General features: G+C 40.8%; 1 protein-coding gene across 1 annotated transcript in view; it reads right to left on the bottom strand.

The window, feature by feature from the left end:
- LOC119766164 (organic cation transporter-like protein) overlaps positions 1-12,371 on the bottom strand; it is a 328,301-nt gene that overhangs the window by 226,434 nt on the left and 89,496 nt on the right. The window contains exon 2 of the mRNA XM_038250574.1: positions 6,358-6,470. Within this exon, the coding sequence (XP_038106502.1) occupies positions 6,358-6,470 (113 nt within the window). The remainder of the gene's footprint in view (positions 1-6,357; positions 6,471-12,371) is intronic.

Below are 12,371 nucleotides of genomic sequence, written 5' to 3' on the forward strand. Positions count from 1 at the left end.
TACCTGTCCCAATTAGCTTTGTGGTAATTAAACACAGAACTATTGGGTCTGGTAACTGCTTCATGAGAAAGTGAAAAAGTTACTGGAAGATGATCAGAATCAAAATCAGCATGAGTCACTAAAGGACCACAATACTGACGTTGATTTGTCAAAACCAAATCAATTGTTGATGGATTTCTAACAGAAGAAAAGCAAGTTGGCCCATTCGGGTATAAAACCGAAGTGCAATCTCTGGATAGAATTTTACCATTGGAATTTACTTTTGAATTATTCCATGATTGGTGTTTGGCATTAAAATCACCGATGATCAAAAATCGAGATCTATGCCGAGTAAGTTTATTCAAATCCCCTTTGAAATAATTTTTATTTTCCCCATTGCATTGGAAAGGCAAATATGCAGCTGCAATCATAATTTTCCCAAATGAAGTTTCAAGTTCAATGCCCAAACTTTCAATTACTTTTAACTTAAAGTCACGTAACGTACTATAAGTCATACTACGGTGGATAACTATTGCAACTCCACCGCCATTTCGATTCATTCTGTTATTGGTTATAACTTTATAGTCTGGATCACTTTTCAAATAAGTGCCAGTTTTTAAAATGTTTCGGTTATAACAGCAACATGCACGTTATGAACTCGTAAAAAGTTGAAAAATTCATTTTCTTTCGATTTTTTTCATAATATTGATGGAATTACTTAGATCCATGATTAAACTTCAGGGTAAGAACAACATCATTCGCAAATTTTAATCCAATCTGGATAGCTTCCATCATGGATGTAGCATTACTCATTGTTTGAATCAAACCAAACAGTGAGTTTTGCAAAAAAGTCATTTTTTCAAACGTAACATCGCCGAGATCAGAAGATCCCAAAGCGTTGCCAGCAGAAAAATTTTCAAATGAAATTTGAGGTACCTGCCCAATTTCAGGAAGATTGGTAGAGGATTTAAAATTCGTGGATGAACCCGAACCCGAAACGACGTTGGCATAAGAAATACCATTGCTGTTACCTAACTTTTCCACGGTAGGGGTATTTCTAGCATTGTTCGAGTGAGACAGCACGAACGTTTGATTTAAAGATGCAGGTACAACCTGACTTTGAGAAAATTTCGGTTTGGATTTCGGCTGATGCTTAGCACGAGAATCCAAAACCTTTTTCTGATGGGGCAATCCCAGAAATTTGATTTGTGATTTCCACCACAATTTGCACATTTAAATTGGGTGACTTCTTTCACGGGACAATTGTCCTTGTCGTGAGAAGAATCCCCGCAAACCATGCATTTTGGAACCATGGCGCAATGATCAGTACCGTGACCGAATGCCTGGCAACGCCGGCACTGGGTCAGATTCTGGCCATTACCGCCATGTTTCTTAAAATGCTCCCACTTTACCCGTACATGGAACAAAAACTGAACTTTGTCCAAAAGTTTCAAATTGTTGATTTCATTTCTGTTGAAATGAATCAGATAAAATTGTGAAGTCAAACCAAAGCGAGAAATATTCCCGTTTGTTTTTTCTTCATTGGTATTACTTGGGATGGGGCAAAGCCAAGCAACACCTTAAGTTCGTTTTTGATCTCATCCACCGACAAGTCGTTGGAGAGACCTTTCAGGACCGCCTTGAATGGACGAGCATTCTTGGTCTCATACGTGTAGAAATTGTGTTTGTGGTTTTTCAAATAACCAACAAAAGTTTGGTGATCTTGTAAAGATTCCGTCAACAAGCGACATTCTCCTCTTCGACCAAGCTGGAACGAAACCTTCAAATTGCAAGTTTCCTTGCAATTCTTCAGTTGCGTTCGAAAGCTGGCCAAATCGGAGACGGAAGTCACTACAATTGGCGGAGCCTTTACTTGTTTCTCGACGGCAGAAGGCTCAGTACGAGGAGAAGGATCCTTGTCAACAGTTTCCGATAAAACACCGAAACTGTTTGCCAATGGAATTGGAGGATTGACCTCACTTTCAGAATCAGAATCAGACCTCGGATGAGGCTGTTTTCTTTTTCTGTTTCCGTTAGCCGGCTTAGCGTTCAAACGCTTGATCGACGTAACGACCAAATCTTCAGAAGATTTGCGTTTACCTTTGTTTTGCGCATTTTGCAAGCAAAGTTCTCTTTAAAAAGATGGCTTCGTTTGTAAAATACAACAAAATTTCAGGTGGGGTTAGTCTTGAAAAGACTGTTTAGAATTTTGGAAAATAACTCAGGTAGACTTTAAAAAGACTGTGAATTTTGTTTGAAATAACTCTGAGCTTAGGTAGTAAAAATACCGCAGCTCTAGTGTCCGTTCACCTCGAAGGTTCGCAAGACACTGACCGATTTTAATTGTCTTATACGCAAATGAAAGGTGATAAGTTGGCCTTTCAAAGAAAAATAATAAAAAGTTTCAAAAATCTAGCCTAACATAAGAAAAGGGCGTATGAAACTTTAAAATGTCGTTTTGACAGTGTCTGGACCAAAGAGCCTATGTCTGGAAATATTTTTATCGGATTCTCCGGACATTTTTACATAACATACTAAAAAGCCTAATCTAGCCTAACATATGAAAAGGGCGTATGCAGCTTTAAAATGCCGTTTTGACGGTGTCTGGACCAAAGAGCCTATGTCTGGAAATAATCGGATTCATTTTTACATAACATACCAAAAATGGGAGGAGTTCATTAACAGAATTCCGGGATATGATTTTTGAAAATTAAATCCGTGTTTTTGACGCGCGCAAAACCGGAGAATGACGAAATTGGCAAAAACAACTTTTTTCACTAAAACTACGATAACTTTAAATATCAGCGATGACCTATAGATGTTTGGGTATCAAAAGTTGCGTCTTTTAATTACGAAAATTTTGGTTTCCAAACATCTATAGGCCATCGCTGAAATTTTGAAGTTATCGCAGTTTTAGTGAAAAAAGTTGATTTTTTGCCAATTTCGTCATTCTCCGGTTTTTGCGCGCGGCGTCAAAAAACACGGATTTTATTTTCAAAAAATCATATCTCGGAATCCTGTTAATGAACTCCTCCCATTTTTTAGTATGTTATATAAAAATGTCCGGGGAATCCGATAAAATTATTTCCAGACATAGGCTCTTTGGTCCAGACACCGTCAAAACGGCATTTTAAAGTTTCATACGCCCTTTTCAAATGTTAGGCTAAATTTTTGAAACTTCTTACCATTTTTCTTTGAAAGACCGACTTATCACCTTTCATTTGCGTATAAGACAATTGAAATCGGTTAAAATGGCGAGGAGTTATGATTTTTCGGAAAAAGTGGTTTTGCGAAAATCGACGAAAATTGCCATTTTTCAGACCACCCTAACACGGCGTAGGTCACCCTAATGGCCAAACAAAAAAAAATACGGGTCTACAGCAATTCCACACGAAAACAGCATGGAAAAAAACAAAAGTGCTCGGATCGGGCAACCTTCAAATTGCAAGTTTCCTTGCAATTCTTCAGTTGCGTTCGAAAGCTGGCCAAATCGGAGACGGAAGTCACTACAATTGGCGGAGCCTTTACTTGTTTCTCGACGGCAGAAGGCTCAGTACGAGGAGAAGGATCCTTGTCAACAGTTTCCGATAAAACACCGAAACTGTTTGCCAATGGAATTGGAGGATTGACCTCACTTTCAGAATCAGAATCAGACCTCGGATGAGGCTGTTTTCTTTTTCTGTTTCCGTTAGCCGGCTTAGCGTTCAAACGCTTGATCGACGTAACGACCAAATCTTCAGAAGATTTGCGTTTACCTTTGTTTTGACGCATTTTGCAAGCAAAGTTCTCTTTAAAAAGATGGCTTCGTTTGTAAAATACAACAAAATTTCAGGTGGGGTTAGTCTTGAAAAGACTGTTTAGAATTTTGGAAAATAACTCAGGTAGACTTTAAAAAGACTGTGAATTTTGTTTGAAATAACTCTGAGCTTAGGTAGTAAAAATACCGCAGCTCTAGTGTCCGTTCACCTCGAAGGTTCGCAAGACACTGACCGATTTTAATTGTCTTATACGCAAATGAAAGGTGATAAGTTGGCCTTTCAAAGAAAAATAATAAAAGTTTCAAAATCTAGCCTAACATAAGAAAAGGGCGTATGAAACTTTAAAATGTCGTTTTGACAGTGTCTGGACCAAAGAGCCTATGTCTGGAAATATTTTTATCGGATTCTCCGGACATTTTTACATAACATACTAAAAAGCCTAATCTAGCCTAACATATGAAAAGGGCGTATGCAGCTTTAAAATGCCGTTTTGACGGTGTCTGGACCAAAGAGCCTATGTCTGGAAATATTTTTATCGGATTCCCCGGACATTTTTACATAACATACCAAAAAATGGGAGGAGTTCATTAACAGAATTCCGGGATATGATTTTTTGAAAATTAAATCCGTGTTTTTTGACGCGCCGCGCGCAAAAACCGGAGAATGACGAAATTGGCAAAAAAACAACTTTTTTCACTAAAACTACGATAACTTTAAATATCAGCGATGACCTATAGATGTTTGGGTATCAAAAGTTGCGTCTTTTAATTACGAAAATTTTGGTTTCCAAACATCTATAGGCCATCGCTGAAATTTTGAAGTTATCGCAGTTTTAGTGAAAAAAGTTGATTTTTTGCCAATTTCGTCATTCTCCGCGCGGCGCGTCAAAAAACACGGATTTTATTTTCAAAAAATCATATCTCGGAATCCTGTTAATGAACTCCTCCCATTTTTTAGTATGTTATATAAAAATGTCCGGGGAATCCGATAAAATTATTTCCAGACATAGGCTCTTTGGTCCAGACACCGTCAAAACGGCATTTTAAAGTTTCATACGCCCTTTTCAAATGTTAGGCTAAATTTTTGAAACTTCTTACCATTTTTCTTTGAAAGACCGACTTATCACCTTTCATTTGCGTATAAGACAATTGAAATCGGTTAAAATGGCGAGGAGTTATGATTTTTCGGAAAAAGTGGTTTTTGCGAAAATCGACGAAAATTGCCATTTTTCAGACCACCCTAACACGGCGTAGGTCACCCTAATGGCCAAACAAAAAAAAATACGGGTCTACAGCAATTCCACACGAAAACAGCATGGAAAAAAACAAAAGTGCTCGGATCGGGCTCAAAATTTTTCTGGGGGTTCCCTGGCCGAAATAATTAGACCCGTATTTTTTTGTTTGGCCATTAGGGTGACCTACGCTGTGTTAGGGTGGTCTGAAAAATGGCCATTTTCGTCGATTTTCGCAAAACCACTTTTTGAAAAATCATAACTCCTCGCCATTTTAACCGATTTCAATTGTCTTATACGCAAATGAAAGGTGATAAGTTGACCTTTCAAAGAAAAATAGTAAGTTTCAAAATCTAGCCTAACATATGAAAGGGCGTATGAAACTTTAAAATGCCGTTTTGGCGGTGTCTGGACCAAAGAGCCCATGTCTGGAAATATTTTTATCGGATTCCCCGGACATTTTTACATAACATACTAAAAAATGGGAGGAGTTCATTAACAGGATTCCGAGATATGATTTTTTGAAAATAAAATCCGTGTTTTTTGACGCGCCGCGCACAAAAACCGGAAAATAACGAAATTGGCAAAAAATCAAATTTTTTCACTAAAACTGCGATAACTTTAAAATTTCAGCGATGATCTATAGATGTTTGGGTACCAAAATTTTTGTAATTAAAAGACGCAACTTTTGATACCCAAACATCTATAGGTCATCGCTGAAATTTTAAAGTTATCGCAGTTTTAGTGAAAAAAGTTGATTTTTTGCCAATTTCGTCATTCTCCGGTTTTTGCGCGCGGCGCGTCAAAAAACACGGATTTTATTTTCAAAAAATCATATCTCGGAATCCTGTTAATGAACTCCTCCCATTTTTTAGTATGTTATGTAAAAATGTCCGGGGAATCCGATAAAAATATTTCCAGACATGGGCTCTTTGGTCCAGAAACCGCCAAAACGGCATTTTAAAGTTTCATACGCCCTTTTCATATGTTAGGCTAGATTTTTGAAACTTCTTACTATTTTTCTTTGAAAGGCCAACTTATCACCTTTCATTTGCGTATAAGACAATTGAAATCGGTTAAAATGGCGAGGAGTTATGATTTTTCAAAAAAAGTGGTTTTTGCGAAAATCGACGAAAATTGCCATTTTTCAGACCACCCTAACACAGCGTAGGTCACCCTAATGGCCAAACAAAAAAATACGGGTCTAATTATTTCGGCTAGGGAACCCCCAGAAAAATTTTGAGCCCGATCCGAGCACTTTTGTTTTTTTCCATGCTGTTTTCGTGGGGAATTGCTGTATAAGTGAAGGTCACTCGAAAAATCATATTTCATTTTTCGAGTGATTTTAAAGCTTTTCCTCAAAGGTGTGAAGAAACTAAAAAGGCTTACCTAAGAGCATTGTATTGCGTGGACTAATTGTTTCCAACAATTTTGTAGTTATGATACCCCCAAGAAGAACTCCGAAAAGATGGAAAAACTGAGTAGTGGCCACCAGGATGTCTCTGGAAAGTATTATTTAAAATATTTAGTTTTATTACACTTCTGACATAAAACATTGTTACTACAGACAAATAATTTTGTATTTTTTTTTAAATGTTTCAGCACTGCCAATGTCAAAGCATAGTATTATCTGGGTGATGAATAGAGAGAAAGCGTATCGTGTTTTTCGAATGATCCCACTTTGTTTACATCTACAAAATAAGAGGCTGTTCATGCACAAGCATTACTTTTTCTTACTGGCAAATAAGCTGTGTTATAATCAGTAGTATGTGTTTTATTTTGTCTAGTTTTTGACATTTTTTGCTGGAAAACTGTCGCTTTTTGATCGATTAGAAAAGATTTTTCTATTTTACAGGTGACGAAGAACTGCGCGAGAGTTTCATTCTGCGATGTCGCAGATAAATTCCCTGGCTGGTTTTTAAATCCTGCAGCTCTTTCTGGTCCAGCGAAAAAAACATCGCTAATTCTAGCGAAGATGATCCAACAAACAGAGAAGATTTTCACTGAACCAGGTTTTCAAATGAAATCAAACAATAAAGACAGCTTCTGAATGGATACAACCGCATCGACTCTATAAACAACTTCCATTATAATTATGAAAAATGACGATCTCGCCGTCAACTTTCTTTTGATTTCTTGACTTCAACTCCAGGTTCTCAAAAGCCACACATTTTTCATTTCAGCAAAAAGAAAAAAAATAATTGATCGATAGCAATACTCTCTACTTTTGGTGAACAGTAAATTGGTTCCACTTTGACAGATCCAAATTGAGGCCGTACTCAACGTACTCAACCAGGCCATCATTCCTCGATCGCGCACGACGTTGAGTCGGCATTGCGTGACATCGGTTGTGAGGTGCACCAGGGCGAGGAGTGGAAGGCACACTCGGACATTCAGATTCAGAACGAGGAGGACTCAGGGGACATCGGCATCTTTCAAGAATGTTCACCGAGCCTTTTTCCTGCGCACAGAATGTGAGCGATGTGGCATTCCAGCACAGGGGTGTATCCGTTGGAGATCTGACCGGAATGGTTCAGCACGATGACCTGGGCGATGATTCTTTGAGTCCGGGCACGACCTCCAGCAGGGCTTCTTGTTGCATTTCGACGGACTTGTCAGTATGGCGTGTCATTCTCGAAGTAGGATTACGTGCTAAAAATCGAAATCCGTTCCGAGGGCTTCATCAACTCCATGTTCCGGATGCGCTTCCAGGATCGGGAACTCTCCGTTCAGGCACTTTACTTTCCAGCCGGGAAACGTCGACCACCCTTCCCGAATCAATGGCCAACTCCTCCAAGACTGTCCTGATTGAGGCCGGAAACGTGACCATCGTGTTACACTGCTGTCGCGCGTCGAAGCCTCCATCCGGAACCGTCTAGCCTGGAGTATTCAGAAGTGACCGGTGGCGTACCGTATTAAGCAGAAGCTAGTGGAGAAGCGTTAAATACAAAAAAAATGTTTTTCTAACACACTGTTTAATTTTTTTTTTAAATAAATGTAAAAAACCAAGCACATTTTTCTGAAATTATCCCTGTAGTGCTAAATGTTGTGTATTCTTGCCATAAAAGGTTTCTTTTCCAATTAAAAGTAAAATACTTGTACCAATACAACGATTTTGTTCCATAAATGCATGGTAGTATCAAAAACTTTCCAAATTTTAAATTGAAAAGTTTGAACTTTCTACGAATATTCACCAACGCGAACTTTTAATCCAACGAATGATCTTTTTAAATTTAAAGTAATTTTTTTTTGTGTGTAGGTGGCCATTGAATATTATTTTACAAATTTCAAGAATAATCCTGCAAAAAATAATGTCAATGGTTTTTTTTAATTGTAAATTATATTTCTAGAGTTTTTATAAAAAAAAGGTCCTATAAACATATAAAAGACAATAGCTGAAAGGACCTTTTAAAAAAACTCTGGATTTTATTTCGACAGTAATTAAGAAGAATGTCTTGCAAATGCAAATGCAAACTTTAGCGTTCCGTACGTTTCGGTGGTTCACAATTGCAAGAGCTTACGAAGTTCTTTGGATCGGTCTTTCGCCAGCACTCAAACTCAGCTACAGGAACGATTTTTTCGCCGGTACAGACACTTGGCAACAGGAATGTTTTTTAGGTTCTCCAGCTGTTAAATTATTAGCTGTGGTGCGTTTCTGGGGAACGACCGAAAAGAATCGATGACAAAAGGGGAAATGCCACGTGTTTAGGGATAGCCACCAAGCGGAGATCCCCAGCGAAAAAAAAATAGTAAAGCTTTTATCCGGCGAGAAATCCCGATAAGCTCTTCCAGCTCTGAACCTCCGAAGCACTCAAGCTTCCGCAATTAAAACAAATCAACTTTCATTTATTTTTTCATTAAAGAGCATTTAAAGGACGTGCTGATGAATAATTCAAAGCATTTTTGATTTTGATTATTCGTAAATTGATCGAGAACCGATTAAAAAACCGCTTTGTTAACAACTGGCGCTAAGGACCTGTGTTAACACGGGAAGAATTACCACTCGTTGCTCGCCCCATATAATCGCTTGGCGACACTGCCGACAGCGCCATCATCAGGCCAAACGGGGAACTAAAAAGTCTGCAAACTAAATGAGGTGCGCATTTTTTTGGCACGCTGTCATTTGTAGTATCAAATCGCGGGCGCGATTTTATTTGACATTTCTCCGAGAGGTGCGTCACTTCCGCGCTAACCGAGCGATAAAGCTTCCTTTTCAGACCTTAGCAGCGTTCAATTTCACCTTTCCGCTTTAAGTTGCTTTAACTTGCTTTAACGCGCGTTAACCGCGATAACTTGCTTTTTGGCTTACCTTTTTTTGCGTGCACACATCAGACTGCTCGATTTTTTTGACAGCGAGAACTGTCAAAAGCGAATGACAGTTCTTGTTGTCAAATCAGTCGAGCAGTTTGTTTGAATACTTGAAAAAAAAACCTTGCCGGTTAAAAAATTCCGACTAGATATTCCGGAACAGCAAGAAAAGTTGCTGGAACCCATTCAACATGCTGAGAGAACACCAGAACCGGAACGTGAACCCGTAAATGGTTATCCGTTAAGATGCGGAAGCGTTCGTTGATGTTCCACCTCCCGGTCAACACGGACATGAAGCAGAGTGTCGTTCGGTTCGAGTCGATCGTGCTGTCGAAAAGGAACTGGCCCAACCGATCATCAATTTTGGCGAGGTGGGACCGATTCGATGCATTCGCTACATGGCCTACATGTGTCCGTAAATCCAGATCATCGACGGCGGACGTTGTTCCAGTGTTTGTTGTGCAAGGCAACGACAGAAGTTCCGGCAGAGTACTTCCGGCATCTGGATCACACCGGCCAGCGAATAGACAAGTACGAGCGTCCGGAACGTACGACTTTGTGATCACCAAGGACTACTGCTGGAATAACACTCCGCCGAAGGCACTGGCGATGTTGTTCGTGATTGACGTGTCGTACAACAACGTCAAGTCCGGGCTGGTTCAGTTGCTGTGCAGGAGCTGAGGGCTAGGAGCGTGCCTCGATTAAGGTCCGTGAAGTCCATGATGAAGTCACCTACAGCTCCAGATGGTGGTCGTTGGAGTTGCCCAAGTAAAGGTTAACTTCTAAAAGTTTACACAGAACCTAACCTTCTCCTCCGACAGCCAATGTTCATGCCCACATCCTGCTCGGACAAGCGCCAGCTGCGCGTGCTTAATCTTAGCCTGAAGACATGCAACCAGTTGGCGGATTTGTTCCGCAGTTGCGACCTGGATACGACCAATCTGCTCTTCGCCAAGCCGAGCCTGTTCAAGCTGCTAGAGGACGAGGACGGCCCAGATTCTGGCCTGCTACCGGAAGAACTGTGCATCATCTACGTCCGCCGACCAGCTCGTCCTGCCGAATTGCATGAAGTTGCTACCACTGTACATTTCGTGTCTGCTGAGAACGACGTTCTTTCGGGGGGTGCCAACGCCAACGTTGGCGCCTCGAATGTACCCGCTGCCATCCGGTGCACGGCGGACAAGATGATGAAGAAGAATTGAGAAAGAATTAAGCACTGAGTTGTACAACAGAGTTCAACGCAACGAATAGCCATCAACTTCTAGCAGAAAGCGGTATTCACATGTTTATGTGGCTCGGCATGGGCCTGTGGAGGAAGCGTCTGCATCGTACTGCCCGACGTGATTGCTGCGTACGGAGTATACAGAAGCTGTGGTTCGATTTTTGTTTTCAAAATTACACTTTATTTATATTAAAGTGGCTTTACATTTTATGTCAATAAAGTATCTAAAACTCGTCTAGTAGTCGTCCCTTTTCCCCTAACCTTCTTCCTTCACCGGATCATCTCGATTCAAATCAGATACAAACTCGATTTATTACAGGTTGTTTTTTCTTCACTGAACCTGCCGCGATGTCCTTTATAATCCGCTCTTTGTTGAATCTCCAAATCGTGATCCAAATGTGAAGATACCACCGTGCACCGACATCACCAGGTGCCAAGTTCCGCTTCCTCCTTAATCGCGACTATCTGCTTCCGTTCTGCGGCCTCCGGCTTACTTTCCGAGCACGAAAGACAACGCCTTGAATCCGGACCGACACCCGACAAATTAACCTCGAACACGGTTGGGTCGCACTGGGCATACGTTTCACCGGTGAGTCGCACCAAAATAACAATGCCCAGCAGGATGTGTCAATCGTCTTCCGGTATGTCCACTTCCTCCACGTTGATCCTTCGGTTCCCTCGCGACCGGTGCTTCATTGCCTTTGTGTTATTTGGCCGCATCTGTGCTGCCTGAATATTGCGTTCACTACCGTGCACTTGCGCAACTGGAGGAGCGGCCGTGGCTGACTGGTTACGGTGTTCGCTTTCTAAGCGAATGGTCCTGGGTTCGATTCCCATCTGCTCCCAACGAGAAAGTATAGGAAATATTAATATTGAAACTCTGAACATGAACGAAAAATCAAAGTCGCCCGAGTCGGGGTTCGATCCCCCGTACTTTGGATTGGTTAGCAAAAATGCTAACCACTAGGCCATCACGGCTTGGTGAGCGGTGCCTGGAATTAGGAATACTGTTACTATCAACTATATACGCGCTGGGTCCTTGTCCATTTGACGAGGGTTCGGAAGTTCTAAATAACGTTTGAACCCGATTGGTGCAAACGTTCTTCAGGGCGGAGCTTGTCGATAAAAGCTGAGGGACCTCGCGCTCGGCTAGCCAGCGTAGAAATGGGTCACCGAAGCTCGGCAGAGCTAACACCTTCCAAATGCCTATGCGAGTTATTTGCATGTATAGAATGAAGATCTAAAAATACATGGAAACAACTCAATTTGTATCAGTGTCTTGCGAACCTTCGTGGTGAACGGACACTAGAGCTGCGGTATTTTTTTACTACCTAAGCTCAGAGTTATTTCAAACAAAATTCACAGTCTTTTTAAAGACTACCTGAGTTACATTCCAAAATTCTAAACAGTCTTTTCAAGACTAACCCCACCTGAAATTTTGTTGTATTTTACAAACGAAGCCATCTTTTTAAGAGAACTTTGCTTGCAAAATGCGTCAAAACAAAGGTAAACGCAAATCTTCTGAAGATTTGGTCGTTACGTCGGTGAAGCGTTTGAACGCTAAATCGGCTAACGGAAACAGAAAAGAAAACAGCCTCATCCGAGGTCTGATTCTGATTCTGAAAGTGAGGTCAATTCTCCAATTCCATTGGCAAACGGTTTCGGTGTTTTATCCGAAACTGTGGACAAGGATCCTTCTCCTCGTACTGAGCCTTCTGCCGTCGAGAAACGAGTAAAGGCTCCGCCAATTGTAGTGACTTCCGTCTCCGATTTGGCCAGCTTCCGAACGCAACTGAAGAATTGCAAGGAAACTTGCAATTTGAAGGTTTCGTTCCAGCTTGGTCGAAGAGGAGAATGTCGCTTGTTGACGGAA

This window comes from Culex quinquefasciatus, chromosome 2 (genome assembly GCF_015732765.1).
Source record: "Culex quinquefasciatus strain JHB chromosome 2, VPISU_Cqui_1.0_pri_paternal, whole genome shotgun sequence".
NCBI classification, from domain to species: Eukaryota; Metazoa; Arthropoda; class Insecta; order Diptera; family Culicidae; genus Culex; species Culex quinquefasciatus.